General features: G+C 43.1%; 1 protein-coding gene across 2 annotated transcripts in view; it reads right to left on the bottom strand.

Annotated features, from left to right (window-relative positions):
- jag2b (jagged canonical Notch ligand 2b) overlaps positions 1 to 21,603 on the bottom strand; it is a 43,015-nt gene extending 21,412 nt beyond the window's left edge. For both annotated transcript variants that reach the window (XM_068708440.1, XM_068708441.1), the window contains exons 1-3: positions 21,296 to 21,603; positions 20,306 to 20,626; positions 4,788 to 4,842 (exon numbers count right to left, since the gene is read on the bottom strand). In XM_068708440.1, coding sequence (XP_068564541.1) covers positions 4,788 to 4,842; positions 20,306 to 20,626; positions 21,296 to 21,364 — 445 coding nt within the window. In that variant the 5' untranslated portion in view covers positions 21,365 to 21,603. The remainder of the gene's footprint in view (positions 1 to 4,787; positions 4,843 to 20,305; positions 20,627 to 21,295) is intronic.
- Positions 21,604 to 22,565: the final 962 nt, after the last annotated feature.

Below are 22,565 nucleotides of genomic sequence, written 5' to 3'. Positions count from 1 at the left end.
GCTGACGCTATACCAATGCTATGCTCACAACTCATTTCTGCTGCCCCCAAGGTGCCAACAAAACAAAAAACCTGACATTGCAGGTTGCATGACTATAAAGTTAGCTTGGGCTGTCATGAACTTACTAAATTGATCAGAAGATGAGATAGATAAGGATTTGGATAGCACATCTTGGCTCAAGACTTTTAGCAGAAAATCTATCTATCAAAAAACATGACACTACAAGTTAACATTCAGAAAAGAGTCCTCGCAAGTGCGTGTTGTCAATCTTCCCCAAAGGTCGAAAACAAACAGAAATCAAAAAGCCGACAGCAGCCACTGCATTTCTAAAAAATTAGTTATATGAAACACAGACATCGTAAAACAATGTGGAATCTCCTTTATTCTGATGTAAAGTCACTCCCTCAGAGGAAAAGCAGTGCATTCTTATTGAGCAGACAGACGCTTTGATATCACATTGTGTACGTGCGCGTGGAAAGTACCCTCTGAATTTTAAGTACGCAATTGAAATTCATTGTTTGCAAATTGATCTATTTTCTGGTGATGGCACACATCAGCGGTGCCTCTGAGCCGTATGCCTCTGAGCTGTATGTGCACAGTCATGTCGGGAGGTCGCTACCATTTAGCCTCTGGCACGCCAACGCTCACATTAAACATGGTTTGCCTCTGTGGGGCTCGCTGCAGCGCCGGCTTCCAGAAACAAAGCAATCTTTATCACAGTGGGATCGAAGCTGGCAAACAATCTCTGTGGAAATAGGGGGTCTGCTGCGATTTCCTCTTTCTCCTTTGGGCTGCAATGCACCATAGACATTTTGAAGTGAGCAAGCAGGAACACACACACACACACACACACACACACACACACACACACACACACACACACACACACACACACACACACACACACACACACACACACACACACACACACACACACACACACTTTCCTCTGCTGGGGGACTGACACAATGTCAGACAGAATTAGGCAACAATAACAAAAATAACCCCGGCAGTTGCCAGATAGAGAACAATGGGCTCCGGGCCCAAGCCGGGCTCTGCTACCTCGGTGTCTAAACACTGAGTCCGGCCGTCCAGTCCACTCCACTTCCTGCTCGATAAACACAAGGAAAACAGCCGGCTGCCTTTCCTGAGGACACAAGGGGGAAAGGAAGAGAGGCACACTGGAGGACGTGACGCTGGAGGAGAGGAATCTCACTGACAGACCAACTCACTGGTAGCGCAAGACATCAGGCTGGTGCTGACTCAGGCCAAAAAACAAGTTTCAGTGTCTTACAGACACACACCGTCATGTACTTCAACATGTCTCTTTCCGTGTGTCACCTCAGTGGCTTATTGTCAATTCACATACCCAGATTTTTTTACTTGGGATGAGATGGCGACAAAGACAATAGAAACAAAGAATGAAATGTATTTTCAAAACTGACAATTCCAAAAAATGCAACAGGGAAGACTTGTCCATATCATATAAGAGATATGCATTACAACAATGGCCGTCTAGTGGGCCATGAAAGTTCCGGATTCTAGCCGCTGTACACCTTCTGTCCTGCAGTTTAGGACAGATCCCTCAGGATGTGGTCAGACAACTACACTGTCTTTAGCTGGATGTTCACTCTTTCGAGCCACCTGCTGTAACTTATTCCAACCTTTTCAAAATGTAATCAAAAAGCACGTACAGTACATATTTTTGACAACAGGCTCAATATACTGTATATGACATCAAGATGTGGCCGGATCGGAGCATGCCGATTCCTGTGCTGATCGAGTTTGACTGGAGGAAATGGGCGGACATCCAGTCTGCTGCGCTACCAGGTAATTAACTAACAACCACATCAGTGGTGTTGTAGTCTGTATAACAATCAAACAAAAGCTGTGCATGTTGATAATGTGACCACTGGGAAGCTTAAAGTGTCACAACACACAGCTTTACAGACAACAGCAAAGGGGAAAAACCTACAGCCACGTCTCAAAGCATTTAAGCTTTTCACTCGATCATAAAAAAAAAAAAAATCAATACTACAACCACCACTGTGACACCCTCAATAGGGATCATAACATCCCCGATAGTCATGACGAGATGCTCCAAGCTGTAGTCTGGGGTTATTATTTGGCACAGCAGGCTTGTAGGGCCGAACTATATTAATAAATAAATAAATAAATAAATAGTAAAATTTACATTTTGCCATTACTGAACATGATAATGTCTTCACTGACTGTGACATGAGTTGACAGTGTTCGTTCTGTAAGCTTTGTAAAGTGCAATACTTTAGAGGTAACGGCGCAGTGGCTGTTTCGTAGCGTGGCCGTTGGGCACCGGGAGCGCTGCTTGCAGCGTTGTTTAGAACAGCTCGTCACTCGTTGACTCCAGGGAAGAGAACAGAAGAGACATGGTCGACTCATGCCGTGTTCAGACTACTACGAGCAACATTGCCAGCTGCCATGTCGGCGAGTTGCCGTCGAAGTGTTGCTCAAGCGCTCGTTGACGTAGTTATGACATTAAATAGCACTGGGAACTGGCTAACGTAATATTTTTTAGAAGATGGAAGGGAACAGGGCGATACAAAAACATAGATTGGTCCACACTGCACCGCATCATTGGAGCAAAAAAAAGTCGGGACCAGGTCAACTGTGATTCGTTGCACGTCACGCCCGCCACCTGGCAACAATTGTCAAGCAGGAGTTCGTAGCTTTGAGTCACCGGCTTTCATTGAAACAGGCTTGTACCCTGTTGCTGTATCCTGTAGCATCGGTCAGCTGAGGCCTGAAGCCTCGCCGCTGCACAGAACGCTGTTCACTTGTTTCTTAATATTGAACATGTCGAGAGTCCAAACTGTACCAACTTTGACACGGCACCCCCTTTGGACCTCAGCAAGACAACTACCAAGTGTGAAGAAGACTGGTTGAACTGTTCAAGAAATGCAAAGGGCATTCAGACAGATTTCTTGATTTACAATTAGATCCATACAGTTAGATGGAAGCCATTAGACGTCACGTTGAAGTCAAATCTCTGTCGATCGATGGTAGATGTATATAAAATACATGCTAAAAATGAATTAACCCAACTAATTTCTTTGCTAGATGTCTTTGAATCAAATTTGTCTATGATGATGACCTGTGAAACCCAAGCCCTGATTTCTACAAATGAAAGGTTTGTAGAGTGACTCGTGTGCCATGACATGTCATATTAACTGTGAAAACAAATTTAAAAATACAACATTATGAATATGACCTGCCCCGCCCACCTGCCAGACAAAAGTTTCCACAGAAGTTTCCATCTACAAGCAGACTCCCTTGTGATCTCTTACGGAGGTCAAAAGAAGCATTTGTTACAGACGTTTGCATTTCTTGAACCCATGACATAAAGGTTGAAGTCAGCTGATGTCTGTGACCTAACAGAAGGCTCAGTGCGGCTTTCAAACAGCATCCAACACAGAATGAATCAAACCTGTGTGAGCTTCAAAAAGGTCAAAAGCTTTATCACATTCCTTCTATACTTTTAGATAAGGAACGTGTTCCCCTTCTCATTTAATGCCAGTGAAATGAATCAAACTGGAAGTGATGAAAATGTGCTTCTTATTTCTTGTATCCTTACATCCGAAATGCATTTATTTTGCTAATTTAATTTGGCTGAGACTTAAGTGTCTGTAGCTTACAGAGAATCAATTGGACTGTTTCTCAAGGAACATTTAAGCTTCATCAGAAGTAATTACTGTAAATGTACACAATTACTGGAGGCCCACCGGCTGAAACGACAACGACACAGGGTATGCAGCAGTCTAATCAAAGCGCTATGATGTCAAAATCTATTTCTCCTCCATTGTCTGCATTCACGGGTGGAAGTGCGTTTGATGTTATGGACAAAACAGGATGTAATGACCTCATAAATAAGGAGCGGACTGGAGAGGACAGTATCGTCCCGACTATAAATGTGTTCACTCTTGAATGCACAGAAAGGCATTAAGAGGCTCGCGAAAAATGCCACCGTCTCCACAGATCAAAGCTACTTCCACACATCCAGACATACAGTCCTCAATGGGTCCTCTTCCTCCCAGACTGGGCTACCGCTCAGACGGGATAAAGGGGTTATACAGGAGTCCACACAGCGGACATAACCAAAGGAAAACAGGATACAGCTGGTCAGACCTGACCGCCACAGCCAACACAGCTGAGAAGAACCAAGACGGCAATTCTATATGAAGCATTTTGGGGGCTACAGTTTACAGTACAACGTGTTTTCAACCTGTAAACCTATAGTGTGGAAACAGAAATTTACAAAATGAAAACACAAAAACTCATTCATTGATTTGAAGATGTGAACAGGAAGGCTCACATTCATGATGGAGTTTAACTCCTCCTCCAACTATTTTAACAATTATGTAAATGATCAATTCTTCTGCAGATGGATGCAAATTGCTGGATAAATTCCTTGGTCTATTAAATGTCAGAAAATTATGAAAAAGATCCCTCAGAATATTCCAGTGACTGAGGTGACGTTCAAATTTAAAAAAAGAAGAAAGCAGCACATTTTGAAGCAGCAATACATGTTTTTTTGGGGGAGGATTTCTGCTTGAAAAATGAAAAAAGATGATCAAAATTATAGCAGATAATTTTTCTGTTGAGTGAGTAATAGATACATATCTGCAAACAAAATTGACAACAATATGGCACGCAAAAAGTCCATCTAGGAACCTTTCTGAAAATCCTTTAAAACCACCAGATTCAGTTTATAGAAGCCACAATACTGAGAGCTGTGTGAGGTTTAGACTTACTGTTGCGCGTGGCGTTGTCCCAGTCCCAGGCCTCTACAATCAACGTGTACATCCGCTGGAGGTAAAGGAAAAAATAAATTAGTCAGATGATATTTGGACAAAATAGCATCTCTCTCTCTTCATGTCCACAGCAGAAGGTGTAAAAGTTTGCTCATTCATGTGCAGGTAATTCAGCGACTAGACTGGTGTCCATTGGAGTAACAATGTCTGAAGCTGCCCATAGAGCGAATGCATAGTAGGAATGATATTAAGCACAAAGAAACATTTGCAACTATTAAGCATAGCTACAACATTTCAATGAGTAATGCTAGTTTTTTTATATCTTTGTGTAAATATTCAAATAATACAATCCAAATTACATCAAAAGAATAAAAGACTTGATCATTTAGTTTTTGATCATCATTGCTAAGAACTACATGATGCCTCATCTATTGTCCGCTACAAAAAAAAGGAACATTTAACAATCGGCTTTTGTAAATACTGTGGATGATCATTTCAGCCATAGTCCTGCAAGTCATTCTACACACAGATGATGCAAAAATCAATTTCATTGCTACTACAGCGTCTCGTATGCAACTTGGCCCAGTTACTCAGAGGTGCGCTTGAGTTACACTGCCAATGAAACCCAATGATTCAAAAGATGAGAGCAGGATAGTACAACTGTGGAAAGAAGCCAAGAAAGAAGCTGCAGGACTGAGATGTGGAGAGGACACAAGGGAACAGCAAACTGGTTCAGCTCTACCAACTTTCCTCTGGCTCAGAACGCAATGTGGTAGTATGAACCTGCACCTACCCTGAAGCTTTGATACCAAACATCCTGGCATTGAGATGCGTGATGCGAGTTCAACTAAGGAAAAGGCCACGGATGCACAAAGATAGTCGTGGTGAAGGTGCATGTAATAATAACTAAAAAATTCAGGAAGCAGACATTTTACACATCATGCAAAAACAAAGAGGAACAAAGAATTCAATGAAAAGATTGATGTGACTCTTATGTCTGTATGCTGAATATGAAGCTAGAGCCAGGAGGTGAACAGTTATCTTAGCTTAGCATAAAGACTGGAAACAAAGGAAACCGCTAGCCTGGCAACGCCTCTAAAGCTAGTGTTTTGTGCTGGACTTTTATCTCGACGTGGACTGCCTGGAGTCTCCGTTGGTCACAAGTTGTCATGTTATGGTATCTAAAAACAATATAAACGTATATAAAAATAAACTTTTTCTTTGAAACGTATCTATTCACTATAACTAGCTGCTAGCTACTGAATGTTTGCAACTGGTTAAATCTGATGCATTAACAACACAGTATCATAATTGGGATTATTGGTTTATGTTCTACCAACTCTCTAGACCTGATGTCTTCTGAAAACCCACCACTGAAATCCCCTTGGACAATTATTATTCCCCCAGTTTCTCTTCTAATCGTAAATCAGTTTCAGCTTTCCTCTTCCACAAACAAAACAATGGCCGTTAAAGGTTGTTGGTCTTCCACCATGATTTCAGGAAAAAAATAAAGCCTCAGCAGGTAGGATGTCCATTAAGAAGGTCACTTTGCCAATATTAGCTGTGTGAGATGAACTCTGCCTGGCTTTGTCCTTGGTTGTCAGACAGCGAGCTAAGGGGATTATCAGTATAACAGTTGATCAGTAAACAGGAGTGGTGCATTGATGAATGTGTTTTACCCTGGGTGGAAATTATTAGATTATTAATTAATTAGTGGAACAGAAACTAATGCATAATGATAATCGATTAATGCTTTAAGGCATTCATGAATTGCTGCTTTTTTCTGTTTTATATAATCCTTGATTGGATATATTTGGTTTCAGGCTGTTGCTTAAAGACTCGTCTGGTAAAATGTCATGGCTATTATTCACTACTATCTAACTTACTGTGGACTAATTGAATAAAGAACAGATTAACCGATACCAGGAATAATCAGTAGTTGTGGCTCTACTGGGATCCCCACTCCCAATGCACACATCACCATGCATACAAGTACAACAATTATTAATGATTTAGCAATATAACTTTGAATGATTATATAATTTGAATGATTACAATTGTATTTATGTCAATTACATTTAGACAATTTAGGTACAGATTTGAATTGATACTTTTTGGATAACTGTCAAATTGTTTGCAATGATGTTGCAAAAACCTGAGCTGACACTGGTTTGAGTAAACATTAACTCGTGCGCGCACAGACGCACACACAAATGGAAACTAACCAAGCTAACCAGCATCACAAGAGTAATCTAGCTGGTGTGCTGCAGGGCACACTGCTAGGCAACCAGCTGACCTAAATAACACTCATTACGTCACTACCAGTGACAGTTGTAGTAGCCACAGTGTGACTGCTGTGACCTCTACTGTACTGTCATTGATAGGACGTTGGCCTGGGGGTGGTGGTACAAAAAAAAAAAGCATAAGGCAAGTAATTGAGGGACTTCAATGCCCCATTGAAGCGGGAAAGAGAAATCACAGGGAGGGGGATTGGAAAATGTGTGTGTGTGTGTGTGTGTGTGTGTGTGTGTGTGTGTGTGTGTGTGTGTGTGTGTGTGTGTCAGTCTGTGTTGTTGATCTGGGGGACCAACAAGCTGGTAGGCTGGTTGCTGCTGGGCTGTGGGATTAAGTAGGCTTGTCTGGCTGTGGGTGGTGGCGGGAGGAAGGGGAGGGGAGTGTTATTGTGGAAGACCACGGGTGACAAGAGAAGGGGATAGAAGATGACAGGAGAGGGGTGAGCTAAAGGGCTTGGGATCATAGTTTTGACATAGAAGGGGGTACATCTGCATAAGACTGTAGCTACCGTTAATACATGAGAGGCCAAACCCAGACTGGGGTAAGGGAGGTGGGTGAGAAGATAAGGGAGTATGGTGAGTCTGGGGGTTTTGGCGAAGGGCGACGTTCGTGCTGCCGTTTCCGGAAGCTCTGCCAACCCGTCCAACCGCAGACGCACAACAGATGCGGCCTCAAAGATGGATTATTTGACATGAACGTGGATCATCCCACGACATGTAGCTCGGCTTCTGACCTTTCCACCCATTCCCCCTCCCCCCACCACAAAAGGGTGGGCTAACTGCCCCAGTCTGAGCATGTGGGTGGGTGTGTGCATATGCCAATGCATTCAAAAGGAACTGTGAGTGGCAATGAATGAATTAGTGGATGATGCCTGCCTGTATCAGGAGACTATGCAAGTGTGGCAGACAAGCCTCGTCATGAGGCAGAATCAAGAAAAACCGGTGGCCATAACGTGACCTTCACCTTTTGGGTTTGCCTAAAATCCAGTCTTGCTTGAATGCCTACATGTTGTAATTGTTTGGGTAAATAGTTCCCTGAGTCAGTGCATGTTTGGGTTGAGCAAAGCCACGGTCTGGTTTCCCACAGACCATCCCACTCTGTGATTAGCTGGATTAAGTGACAGCTGCCCAAATGGTTCGAACAAGATAGATGGATGGGCAGGGGGATAAAGGGGAGGTGTGGGGGAGGGAAGGGGGAAAGGCTACTGAACAAAGACCCTTGTCCCAACATCATAACTCACCCCCATCCCAATCAAAACCATTGTCCATGAAGCGACACAGTCAGCACGAGGACAATTAGTGTCAGCATGTGTGCTGCCGAGCCTGGGCTGGACAGTTGCATGGGCAAAGTCAAAAAAAGCTTCTAGTGGTTATTGCATGAGTCTTAATCTTGTATACACCAGAGGAAATATCCTAATTTCATTAAACTACCACTTTCTCAACACAAAAGACACACGTCAGCTACATCAGACACTGTGAGATACTTTATCAGAGACCCCAAAGAATCCGCTGTCAATCAAATCTCAAAAACCCAACCCGGCCCTTCCCCTAATGGATTAGAGGATTTACTGAGAGAAATCCTAGTTTTCAAGTCAAGAAGGGGGGCATGGTGAAAAAAAAAAAAAATGGATGTTTATGTGTCACGTACTCAGTGAATCTGTGTTTGCTTAAAATTATGTAACAGTTCCATCGCACCAAATGGATCTATCTTCATCAAATCACTGAATTCAGGTATTTGAGTCCTCACAAAAGGCCATTTTGGTAAAGACAGAGGATGTGGTGGTGATGTCTGGGGAGAGCCACAGGTGTAGGTTCCCACGCCAGATGAGGGGTGGATGGGTGGATGGGAAGGTGGCCAGTGGAATAAAAAGAGGGAAAGGGAACAGAAAGAGGTGGCAGTGGGAAGTGGAAGCCGGGGCAGGTTGGGGTCACTAAGCATGGGATCTGCACGCTTCTTTTTCAAAAGAGGGGTCAGCCCTCTGCATGTGGGGTGATGAGCGCGTTTGCATTCGAAGAATACCAAGAATGTGAGATCCAGGCCTGGTGTGTAATCCCGTGGGAGATCCCAGTCTGCAAACAATGAGGTATCAATGGAGGGGTGAGTCTGCATTGTGGATCTGACGTTTGATTGACTCTTGGGGAAAGTACGGACCTCAAATGTTGATTGAGCTCTTAGAATTACTCCTAGGAGCTGGGTTTTTTTATATACCTATCACGCAATAACTAGAAAATTCATAGATGTGTACAACCTATAAAAACCCTGCAACCCTGAGCCATTCTGTTCCCATGTCATTGATAGGTGACCTGAATGTCCACCTCCCTGTTCCCGACTCCTCCACGGAGAGCTCCACTGACATCTCCTGATTTATTGCCTTCTGATGGGACATGAGGTCATCACGATTCATCCCGTGGCCAGTAATCGCTGCATGTAATCTTCATTAATCTGTGATGTCAATCCCAGCTTTTGGTTTTACTCGGGCTGAGTCTACGCTGTTCCAGCAAGGGCAATCGAGCTACGGCATCTCTGCTGAATAGAAGGGGCAGTGGGCACAACAGCATGTGATGCAACTTCTACCCTCTTTGGACATTGATCTTTAGAATTACCTGTAAAAATCTGGATGACCAGCAGCAGCACTATCTCTCTTAATGGGCAGTGATGGATAATAGCCATCTCAGTAGGAGGAATAACAGAATGAGAGCCATCCCATTAAATTATGTTCAAGTATCAAGTGTAAAATGTTCAGTTGCAACTTTTAGTCTAATTAGCTGTTAGGACTAACTGGAGGGGAAAGAGTTTGATATCATCAACTCCTAATGATACTGAGGTTAATTAAAGAATTAGACGCCAAACAGGATGAATGTCACAAAGACACCCTCAGAGCACAACCACAGAGACTTCCAATGGGAGGGGAGCTTGTCTGGGGGTTGGGGGAGCAGCTTCTTCCAATCATGGGTGAAAAACAGAAAAAGTAGATGCGAGCTGGACTGAACCAGCTTCCCATCACTTCTGCCTAGAGCGTGGACCCAAATGCAAATCTCTCTCTGTCGAGCTCCTCACTCTGTTCAGAGCATCAAAGACCTGAAGTGGCAAAACCCTTGCAAATGTGGGGATGATGTTGGCAGGCAGAGAAGTACAAGTTGGAAGGTTTTGACCATGTTTGACATCCGTACTAAACGTTTTTGCACTTTGCTTGCCCCAGGATTTCATGTAGACGAAACTGGAGCTCAACAGTCTTGCATAAGCAGAATCATACGGCGGTTACAGCTGATAACGCCTTCCCGACCGACGGCGTCATCGCAGAAAGATGGTGCCCAGCCTCCAGTTCCCCCTCAGGTAAACACAGTTAGCTCGGTCAGCACTGTTGCTGTTGTTTGCACTGTTGGCACCATTTATTGCGAGTGTGCCACCACAACCACTGTGCTTTCCCAAACAAACACCAGCGACAGTCAGCTATCACTGTATTTGCTGAACTAAACTCCATCCCATTGTCTTCACCACATGCCAGACCACAAACCCCCTCCATCAAAAACACCATGCATCAAATGTCACTCATTTTGAATCTTCAACCTGAGAGATGCATGGAAAAACCAGTATCCTTGTTAGTTTCTTTGGTGTTTAGTTTGAATGAATCCCTGCAGACAAGCGCGCACCATTGACAATGATCATTTACACCACTACAACTATGTGTGGTTGCGAAAGCAGGTTACAGACTGTAGGACAGTCATATCTGTTGGGTGGAGAGGTGGAGTGCTGGCACACAAGTTGCTTGCCAGAAGCGTGTGCCAAGAGATGTCGCACTGAAGGCAAGGCATTTGGCTGGCTGGTGTGCACCGGCTGTGCACACACACACACGGCCCATTGAACATGCTGCTACTATGCCAACAGGGTCATTACCCATGCACTTCCAATACAACAAACCCCTCCCCTCCTGGTGCTAATTAACCAGCATGATCCAAGAGTATGCAACACGTAAAACAAACGCCAACACATTGGCATTTGCATAGCAAAGCTAAATGATTTCACATAAGGACAAACAATATGTACAAGTTGACATGGAGTCATTTATTGTTAAAGTCAAAACAGAGGTGATTTTAAACAATGTACCAAACTGAGCTGAATTTCTTACATGCTTCAAAATGAAAATGTCAGTAAAAAAGGAAACATTTAATGGATCAACTAGTTTTTTAATACCTTAAAAAAAAGGACAGGTCGCTCTTGTACCAAAATATGGAAGTATTTAAATCTGAAAATACTGGTCTGACAAGAATAGCAATAACAATAGCTTTTAAGACTCATGACATGTCTTCATCATCACGTGTGCCACGAATCAAATAAGTTAAAAGGCTCTAAACAATCCCCTTGTTGCTCAGTTCTCGTGGACACGTAGACATTTGTCTTTTACTTCCTCAGGCGTTAATTTGCCTTAAGAAGTGTAAGAGCTACTACAGCAGCACACATACTTCAGAAACATTAACCGGCTAATTTCTGATCCAAAACAACAGGGTGCCTGACTGGAGTGCAATACAGCACCGCCTCCCGCCGAGCCCCATTATCATTTCAAACAGGTTCAACAGTACGGTGACAATTTAACTGCCCATGTAATGACGTGCTTTAATTACCCCCACAAGGAGCCTCTACCACCTGCACACCATTCATTTAACAAGAGGCAGGGGACGCAGCGGGCCACAGCAACACGCACAAACGGTGTAAAAACACAAATCAATGCAGAGAAAAATACACATCTGCTGTTTGAGAAGAGAGGACATGATTGTAGGTGTTGTATAGTCATCGTTATTGTCCCAATCCACCATCCCATTGTGCTGTAAAGAAAATCTGCAGTTTCTGAATCACAAACCGCAACATGTAATTGTATTGTTTAATTGTCTAATTGAAGACTAGTTAATATTGCGGTTAAAATTGATGTAGCGGTGATTTATTGATGTAAACGCGTCACTTCAGTAATAGCAGTGCTTCTCAATCTACAGCTGTAGTTTCACCTCACCCAATTGCCAGCAGTCATTCATTTATTCATTTACAAGGGATCAGCGGTGCTTCCAAAGTAGCCCATTTCACTCATGTTGCCAGAAACACATCAATAATGTTGTTCTTGAAGAAATTACAAAAAATGTATTGACTTTAAGTGCAATGTGGCCTCCTAAACAGACTCAAATGAGAAATAGGTCAAACGTTTCAACCATTGATTATCTTATTGATCGTTTGGACTGATGGGAGTCTGGTGACAATAATTAAAAAGGAGGGTAGACAACTGAAAACCTCTTAAACTACATTTTGTGAAGTGTTCAGTCACAGTTTAAAGGACAGACATCGTGATATCAGAACACCTTGTACATACACTGCAGGCATAATAACAGGCTGATTTTGAAAACACTTGAGCATCATTTTGGCATCAGATACTGCAGACAATGGAGCTTCCTCAAGTGTCACATGAGCTCAGACCCACAAGCATTCAAAAGCATTCATACATTCTCAATTCAAGATACAAGATCTGAACAAAATCCTACAAATATCAACATTACATGCAGCTTCAGGTCTCATTATGTTGTGAATGTTCCCCTATTTTACTTTGTTGTCACATTCCTGGCTTGACTGCAGTCTGCATAGGATACTATAGTAAAATAATTACAAAATACTGTACATTATTTAATCGTGAAAAATGATAGAAACCTGCATTTTGGACAAACCAGGTGCATGCCTAACCACCTCACATCATCTTTGCACAAGTTCCTCATGATTCCCATTTGAAATATTTCCATGGCCAAAACCAATTTGAATGTTGGTTTACACATTCAAAATTGGCTTTTCACAGTGCAGCTGTTTGCTTAAACTGTGGTTTGCAGAGAGGAACTAACCGGAACGAGAATAATTAAGAGTATTGTCATACAGGATACGTCTCATCTGTTTTGCTTTTGAATACCTTTGTTGGTACCGTGCAAACAGAGGGAACAGACATGATGGATGCCAACAGTTTATGACGGCTCCACTTTAAGATGAGGCATTAGACACTTAGCTCCATCATCACTACCTTTCAGCCACCTATCATCAGACTGGTAAGCCGAAGGCTAACAAGAGACCAAGAAAGCCAGGTTCAGCGGAGCTTGATTTTGTACACAACCCATTTTAAGACAACCGTTGATTGAAACAAACTTCTGGATGTAGTCCGGACGAGCAGATTTACAAGTGAACTAGGTAAGGAGTACCAAAGGGAAACTGGTGCATTTTGGCAGAGGCAGAGATATGTCCAAAATTAGTTTTCAAATCATAAAAAAATAAAAGTTATAAGGGATATAAATTAGGTGGAAAATTCATAATGGTTGACACTGAAAATGCTCCAATGAGAAACTTCCTCAACAAAAAAAAACAAGCTATAAATTTCCAAACTAATGTGCCAGATTCTTGTTCAAACTCTTGTATGCACAACATTAATGGAGCACATATTAACACGTCATTGTTTCCCAGAGGCTCCAAGTAGGTGAACAACCTTTTAATTAATGGACCCTAAAAGCAGTTATTTCCCACCCGTACATGCTGTGCCTCATGTGAAATCACACAATGAACAAAACAGCGTGTTCTCAGAGGAAATCCCTGCCTCCTCCTTTGCGACACCATAACACAGATCCATGTAATATCAAGAATGTAGCCAGGAGTCAGATGGCGATGACAGGAGTTCAGTCCACACGGGTTTCCACAGGGCAGCTGTCCAGATCACACAGTCAATACCACACTGCCACTACCACACTTTGTTGGTGAATGAAGCAACAACGCAGATGTCGGTCAGGCTTGTAAACTGTGATGTAAGGCAACAGTAGACCCAAGATGAATTTGCAGAAATCTGACGTTGCATGCAAATTCTCTGACCGCTTACAAAGTTGTGTGTAACCCAACATAACGGTTAGGATGAAACGCTCTTTGAAATGTTTCAAGGTGAATAAAATCATGATGGTGCGTTTGATACCCTGCATGTGTGTAGAAAGCCCATTCAGGTTAAGAACTACTTAAAATAATAATTTTGTGTGTTTTATGCCAGATACATAATGATTGATAACTATGGGGAGAGAAAAAAAGAAAAGAAGATAAAACCAGAAGCAAAATCTGATCAAAAACAGTACCGATACATTTCCTGCAGACTTTGTGACTGAAGTATTAGCTTTTTGATTCAAGCAATCACATTTTTGTCAACGACTGGAGCAGCCGATAAAATCACCCAGTTAGTGATAAAAGAGGAATATAAATTTCCCACACTAAACGCATCATAAAAGGGGCCACTAGGGACCAAACAATGGCTTCTTTGCTTGTTAGTTAAGCCTAAGGTTAGGGTGAGCATGTCTTCTAGGGACTCTGCAAGCTGCGGACAGACATCTTTTTGGTGGCATTACTGGCCTTTACTGCAGCATACACAAAAAGCGAATGCTTACGAGTACAAAAAGAGTTTTGTCAGCAGATCAAAAAGCGATATCACTGAATGCACACGTGTTGTTGTCTACAAGATCAAAATAAGTTAAAGAAAACGCTGTCGTTTCACCTCGGGTGTTCAGCCCGACCGGGTAATGATTGCATAATCAATACAGAGCAGAGCTGAATCACAGGTGAGGCTCGTGCGAGTGGTTTTCCACGCAGCAGCCCTGGGACCGGAGGAGAAAGGATGGGGGAGGGAGCCACAGAGAGGAAAGATAATTGTTTACAAGAGGCCAATGTAGCCGTCTCCTAGCAACAGCTCTGACAAACTCCGCATCAGGTGTGGCTAACCACAGCAGCCTGTGCTAACCTCAGGTTCTGCGAGCGTGTGTGCATCCAGAGAGGAGAGGCACGTACAGAGTCAAACGTGTTTGAATAAGCTACGAATAAAGCCTCCGTCCCAAACATAGAACTCTGTACTAACGAAGAACGGTGCAACATCTGTTTGCGTTGCCCAAAGACATTTACACAATTCATAAGAATTTTTTTATTTGTTTGTCTTTGTATAGAAGGAGACATGCAGAACAATGCTTGACAGTAGCACACAAAAAAAAAAGTATGACAGCTTAACTGTGTGCATTTGGCGTACACGTGGCCAGAACACCGAGCCAAAACTATCTAAATAGTTGGGGTTTGTTCCAAGAGAAACAAACTCAAGCAGGTCTGTGCAGATCAACCCGTCGCTTAAACATGAATGAGATCGTCCACACCTCCCACTCGAGAGACTGACAGCACACCGCACAAGGGAGTGCACGAGCAGCAGACCAAACAAACCAACTTGGTACACACACACACACACACACACACACACACACACACACACACACACACACACACACACACACACACACACACACACACACACACACACACACACACACACACACACACACTTCATCCCTTGACCACACACACTCTCCACAAGCTGGGTGTTTTTTTGTTTTTTTTACAGGAATATACAGGTTTAATTTGTCATGAATATCTATTACAATGAGGCAACAACAAATTCTAATTCAGAATCTGCAACTGCTCAAGCTTCCCGATGAGGTTGGTTGCTGTTTGCGGGTCAGCTACATGCATCTAGTTACTAGCCGAGGGAGGTCTGATACATATCCAAGTTCAGAGCAGATACAGTTACAAGCTGGCTCACATCGAACGGACGTCCGGCTAATGTAGCTGGGGGGCGGGGAGGAAGAGAGAGAGAGAGGCAGAGAAATTCCACCGGCAATTTCATTAGTGATCAAATGGAAGTAAGACGTGTCCCTTTCCCTCTCTCTCCTGAATTGCTAACACAGCATGGGCCAACGAAATGGAAACTCAATCAGACGGGCCAAACGAGGCGCAGTATGATCCACATGCTACAGTACTGACACTGAAAAAAAAAAAAAAATCAATCAATCAATCTGAACACTGTCTTAAAACAGTAGTTTAAACATTTTGGGGAAATGCACTTGTTTTCTTTCTTTACGGGACTTAGATCGATACCGGCCCCCGTCTTATGTGCATAAGCTGCGGAGCCAGGAAGAGATTAGCCTAGCTTAGCATACAGACTGGAAATGGGGAGGGGGGGGGGGGGCAGCGAGCTTGGCTCTCTATAAAATGTCAATAAAATAGATCTACCATGAAGCTCATTGACACATATCTTGTTTGTTTAAGCTGTACAAAAACAGGAATGTAAGAATAAGAATTTGTGGTTTTAGGAGGAGTGTAACTCTTTCTTGATGACTAGCCTGCAGTCTTAATGCTGGAGGCTTATTTTTTTTTTTATCTACGCCAACGCTAAAAAAAGTATGATTTTCCAATCAGTCTCAGCTGTACTTTAGTGTGAAGTGCTAGCAAAGAAGCTCTATAACAAGGATGACACATTGCAAGCTCTGCCGATGGTTTGAAATGGTACACTTCCGATCTCCTAAAGTGGGCGTGGTCATTGCGTGTTAACTCTTATTAAATGGACCCACATGCACAAACAGGACCTATGAAGAGATGTCAGATCAAGGAGGCTGCCAGTGGACAGGTGCCCCGAGCAGCTGGGGGTGCGGTCCTTTGCTCAAGGAGGCGAACTGGCACCCAGCTACCAGTCCACACTTCGCACATGATCTGAACGGGAATTTGAACCGGCGACCAACGAGACCAGAGAGAGAGAGTTTTACTTTCTCCTTGTTTCCTGTCTTTCTGCTAAGCTAAGCTAACCACATCCTGGCTCCAGCTCTGTACTTGACACAGACATGAGACTGGTATTCAGCTTTAGAAGTTTGGAGTACAATATCATTGACACCTTAACAAAACAAAAATGAAAAGAGAAAGCAGAAGCAGTTTGCATTAACTGTACATTCAAACCCTTGGGGCAAGTACTAGAGTAGTAGAGTGTAGGCTGAACTCAAGAGGTGGCAGCAGCATCTATAGTCTCTTTACTGGCAAGATGAGCCAGAGCTAGAGAATCTCTGAAGGATTTTTTAAAGAATGGATAAGCATCATGCAATCTGAGTAAGATCAGCCATTAGCGACTGCATCACACTGGTGGGATGATAGCTGAGCCGAGAAGAGAAGAGGCTATGATGTCTCTGCGTCTTCACAGAAGACGACGCCTTTCCCAGAAATGCAGGATGAGTGTAACTGTTACAGCCCGACACTCGACTGGAAGATGAAAAGTGCTCTTTGAGAATTTGACAAGTGACTATTCATACAATTAAAAAGGCATCAAAAGGGTATTGTCATGTCTCAGGATTTCAAGGTCCATTTCTAAAATCACTGTTTTGTAAGAAAGATATTAAACCCATGCAGCTTTATTTTGATCATGCCGACATTCAAGGAGTTACAAAAGATGTAATATTTCCTGCATTCCTTCATTTTTCAGATTGTCTCAAGATGCTGGGTTCTGGACGGCAGAAGGGTCCGGCCCTCATTGGGGCTTAAAGTGGGCAGTTGGCCAGATGACACAGCCTATAGTACACTGCATCTTTGTTTCTTCAGTGAGGAAAGAGACAACGCCACACAAAAGTGACCTTCCAGGCTTGTTGTGACATCTGGCACTGGAATAGTGCACCGTTATCAGCCCGCGCCACTTAAGAGACAGACAACACACCAGAATAGCCCTCTTCACCTCTACCTCGAGGTGTCAGTCAAAGAGTCCAATGAGAGACTACCACCGGTTCATATTCTATGTGATGCATGAATGTTAGATGAGCGGGCGTTTTGTACATGTAGCTGTGGTGGCACCTTGGTTAGCCCAAGGGGGTAAATGTGGCCCCTAACCCACCTGATGGTCTAAACAAAAGCCTCCCTCATTAAATAGGTGGCTTTTACCGTGTGAAATCACACCTTTGAGATTTCCCCCAGAAGCTTAAAACACGCAAGCAAAGGCTGGTCATTTTCTAAAGGCCAAGGCCTCGGTTATAAACCGCTGCAGGAAGCCCTGAAATCATTGAACGCACAAAGACGAAACCTGGATCAAACATGTGATGCCTTCAACTCAAAAGCCTGCAAAAACATGCTAAGCTTTCAAGAGAACAGTACACAGAGCTTCTCATTATTTGGATTATTTGAATCAGCTATTCTTCAAAACTTCATTCATTTGGCTCGTTTTGTCCAACCTATCATGAAATACCAAGAGACATCCAGATTACCATCACAGAAGACAAAGGTAACCAGAAAACAGGTTTGATTAGACAAATCTAATCCAGCGCTGCAACAAACATTTCATTACGAGTTATTCGGTGGATTATTTTCTTAATGAATTGATGAATCTGTATAAAACCTCAGAAAACAGTGCAAAATATGTATTTCTCAGTATCAAAATTTCTTGTTTTGTCCAAAGACAAACTGTTACGACTGAACAGCTGGAAACAGAAAGCGATGGTAATTTTGCTTCAAAAATGACTTGTCAAAATAGTTGCAGATGATTTTTTCTATCCATCAACTAATCATCTCTATATTTCCAAATAAAAATCACATATATTCCGGTATGCAAAACAACCTACCCTTCATATTACAGTCTAGTTCCTTTGACCACCACTACATTACAAATCTGAATTAAAACATGAAGCAACACAACAATAGCTTAATTCATAAAAACACAACTATATTACATTTCATTGTCCAAAACCATTTACAATAGATAAGGCTTGATGGCAACAAGAGCTAGAGGTAATAATTGGAGTGACTTCCCCTCAAACAAACAACTAAAAGTGTGTTCACTGCCACAGGACTAGCTCTTAGCACACCTTATTCGTGTGCCTAACCCATCAGCTATCACTCATCTGCAGTCACAAGAGTTTAATTGCCCTGGAGGGGCCACCAGGGGCCACCAGGGGCCACCTGGCACCCACAGCAGGAGACGAAGCTGTGGGACGCAGAGGAAAGAAGAGGTGTCAAAACCAGCCAGCAGTATGTACCCAACCACTGCCTGGAGGCACCGAACACATACTTCACACTCACAGCAGGATGTCACTCATTCATCATTATAATAGAGAATTTATTGGAGCATCCATCCAAAAGAACATACCGCCAGGCTGCACCTTCAACTACACTTCATGTCATTTTGGACGTCACACCAGACCTCTGTGATCAATCTGTCAGTTAAATGTTGCCTTGCGTGAAAGTAAAGAATCAGATATCTCATGAATGTGGAGTCAAACCATTTCTATTTCGTAGAAATCCAAAAACACAAACCATTTCAACATTAAATAACAAACCAAATTCCACTTGACGGATTGCATTATGATGGAATTTCCCTTAACATTATTGTGAATCGGCCAGATGTCATGTTCTGGAGTTACACGGCACGGTTCCTCCATAGGAGAAGTAACAGAGTTCCCCCTCCAGGGTCTACATATCAAAGCATTTCCCCCAGTCTAATTACCCTATCATGGCCTTGGCAGGTGCAAGCTGGCTGGATTGGAACAAAGCCAACCCCCATATATCACGGCAACTTTAAAAGATGACCCAGATGACACTGCGAACCACTGCAGCTGCAATCCGATCCTTGTGACGCGTGCAATCGTTTGACTGTGATGTGTGTCAATTCTCACAAGGACGGGATGCTGCCAAGAAGCCCCATTTAACGAGGTCTGTCCTCCCTGCAAAGGCCCATACGCATGACCCAGAAGAAGGATTTCTGGTCAATGTGGCATCAATGTGATATGTAGGTGCCGTTTATTTGGATTAAACGTCAACTTTTAATAGCAGTTTCTTTCTGTCCAGCCTTCTACTGAACAGCTGTAGAGTTTCCGGTAGCTGAAGATGGCTGCAATTAGAGCTGCAACAAATCAATAAGTCACTTTTCAAGCATAAATGCCGAAAAGCCAACGGTTGCTGGTTCTCAAAATGTTAGAATTTGCTACTTTTCTTGGTCTTACATGATAGCAAATGTACTTATTTTGTGGGTTTTGGACTGTTGGTCTGACAAAGGAAGACATTTGAAGACTAGGATGGTGTGAACGGTATTTTTAGACTAGTTTATACTGAAAATAATAGTTACCTGTAGCCTTAGTTTGCAGTGACAGAAAATGATTCACTTTAATTAACTTAACCAGATCAATGTTGCTGTGATGTGCAGAATGGGAGAGTGGGTCCAAGGCGTTCAGAATTGTTTTATGGTGCGTTCCTCGGGCATGTGTACACATAGATCAAAGTGAACATTAAATTGCCCACATTTTAAACAGGGTTCGGTGTTTAATGCCATCTCCAGAGAACAACGTGCCAAGAAGCACGATTGTAGACTTAATTGGAGGAATAAAATTGGAGAAACTCACCGGCCACGCGAACTGGAACGGGATCAAAATCTTGCCTCCGTCGTCGATTTTATTCGGGTTGTTATTTGCGCTCTTAAAAGAAAACATATTTCCACCGAGAACTTGCGTAGATCCAGCTCCGAACGTGCACGGGCCGGTGGTGGTGACCTCCATCTGGAACTCTTTCAGGCAGATTTTGAAGTAAGTGTCGCACTCGTCTCGAGTGCAGCGCAGGTCCTGGGAGCTCCTGGAGCCGTCGCAACACTCCCCGTCCGCCAACTCGCCATTTACATTCGCCACGGTGATCAGCTGCAGCTCGAAATAGCCGGTTGACTGGGACACCTAGGAAGAAAAAGAAAAAAAGAAAAAAAAAAAGAGACCCAATTTAAACATAGGCCTGCATATTCACAGGCTGCAGCGTGGTGTTTGGGTTGCTTAGATTGGTGCGTAAAAACGGTCAAGTGGCCAAGCAGTGCCTGACTCTCAATTTAAAAAATCATACAAAAATATTCAGATTGGGTGGACAGTCCAAAATAATGTGTGTGCATCGTGAACGGAGCACGTGAACAGCCTATAGTTGGAGGCTGGGGATTTTAGACAATCAGGTTACTCTGACGGGAGCAAATTAACCGCTGCAGCAGTCAGTTGATGCAATGCAATTTACAACTTCTTGGTTCAGGCCTAATTCCCCCCCTCCAAAAAAAAAGAAGAAGAAACGTACAGGGCTCTCATGATTGTAACCAAAATGGAGAGAAGCCTGTATTAATTCCTCAGACTTCTGTCTTTTCATGGTAACAGGATCACATGCTCCACTACTGACGGCTACGTAATTCAATTATCGATTAATATGAGGCGAATATGCAACGCCGGAGAACGAATACGCTAATCTGCCCACGCCCACCAACTTTTGACATTTGCTATTTTTTTTTTTAAACATTTATTTCATTTGCGTGGAGCAGCGTGAAAATAATTTGGGAATTAAAAAAAAAATGAAATAATGAGCCTTCTTACCTCCGTCCATAACGTCAACAGCAGGCACACTATTGGGAAGCGATTCCTAATCCTGGTGCGATTCCACATGCCTCCGATTAATTAGAGTAACATACGGGGGGGGTGAAGCGATAAGAAAAGACAAACAGCCGCGGACCCGGCGACTAGTTCCTCCTCTCCTGACATGCAAAAATAAAAATATTCACATGCGCGTTTTCTCCACCGTGTACGTCCAGATTTCAGCGAGGCATTACATGCGTGTGTGTGCGTGAGCAGGCGGCGGATTGCAGCGCAGTGATGGTCCATGTACAGGAGTGTCCCTCCGTCAAATCTCTCCACACAGCAACTGAGATGTTCCGTAGTCACAGCCTGAGGAGAGGATGTCTGCTTTGATTGGCAGCTCCGCAAACCACTTACAAATTGTCCTGCGGGCAGTCTTTGAGCCAACCGGATTAAGGGGCGGACAATAGTATACTAACCCCCCCCCCCCCCCCCCCCCCCTCCTCCTCCCCCTTCTCCTCCCCCTCCTCCTCCTCCTCCCAAAACTTGAATTATATAGTGGGTTAGCTTCATTTGGACAAGCCGCGTTACAGCATGCGAACAAAGCAGGGGTCCACTTTAATTAAACGCGCCCGCAAAGATATTATGATGAGCAGGGCTATTATTTCAAATGAGGATCTCATCGGCGCTGCCTTGAATTTAATTACAGCCAGGGACACGTTTGGATGACTGTTTGTTTTTTTATTTTTTAATATCAGGCGTCATTAATTCAAAGCATATCATTTATCAACAAACCTTTGAAAAAAAAATAGTCCCTCCAGTTGCCTGAATTTCTGAGGTCAAATTGTACAAATTTCTGGTAACTGACATGTGATTAGATTACGATAACGTGATTATAGTTAACATTAGATCAATACTTTACACGGAACATTGTTTCTGAATGCCTCTTAGTGTGTCCAAATGAATTTTAATTCTTAATCTAGTTGCTTTAACCTAAAATGATGCGTCAAAAATGACATTTACTTTCGACTTATTTGTGCTACGCTTGCATGAGAGTGATTCATATGAATTCATTCAACACCCTGTTTCTGTACTGTTCATGGCTGCTGAAAGTAAAACTGCCCCTAACGCACATCACCTTGTCAGTAACGAGACTTGACTTTCCAAGGAGCTCTCCCCAAGTCAACCCCAGACATTGCAGCAGTTCAGAGCGCCCTCTACTGTCTGCGCATCAGGCACCATTTAACCAGCTTCTATAAAACCAGGCAGTATGAAGAAATGGACACACAAA

This window comes from Cebidichthys violaceus, unplaced genomic scaffold (assembly GCF_023349555.1).
Source record: "Cebidichthys violaceus isolate CVI_PGR_0920_01 unplaced genomic scaffold, fCebVio1.0.p SCAF_14, whole genome shotgun sequence".
NCBI classification, from domain to species: domain Eukaryota; kingdom Metazoa; phylum Chordata; class Actinopteri; order Perciformes; family Stichaeidae; genus Cebidichthys; species Cebidichthys violaceus.
The sequence above is the reverse complement of the archived record's forward strand: the minus strand, read 5'-3'. Positions and strand labels throughout refer to the sequence as shown.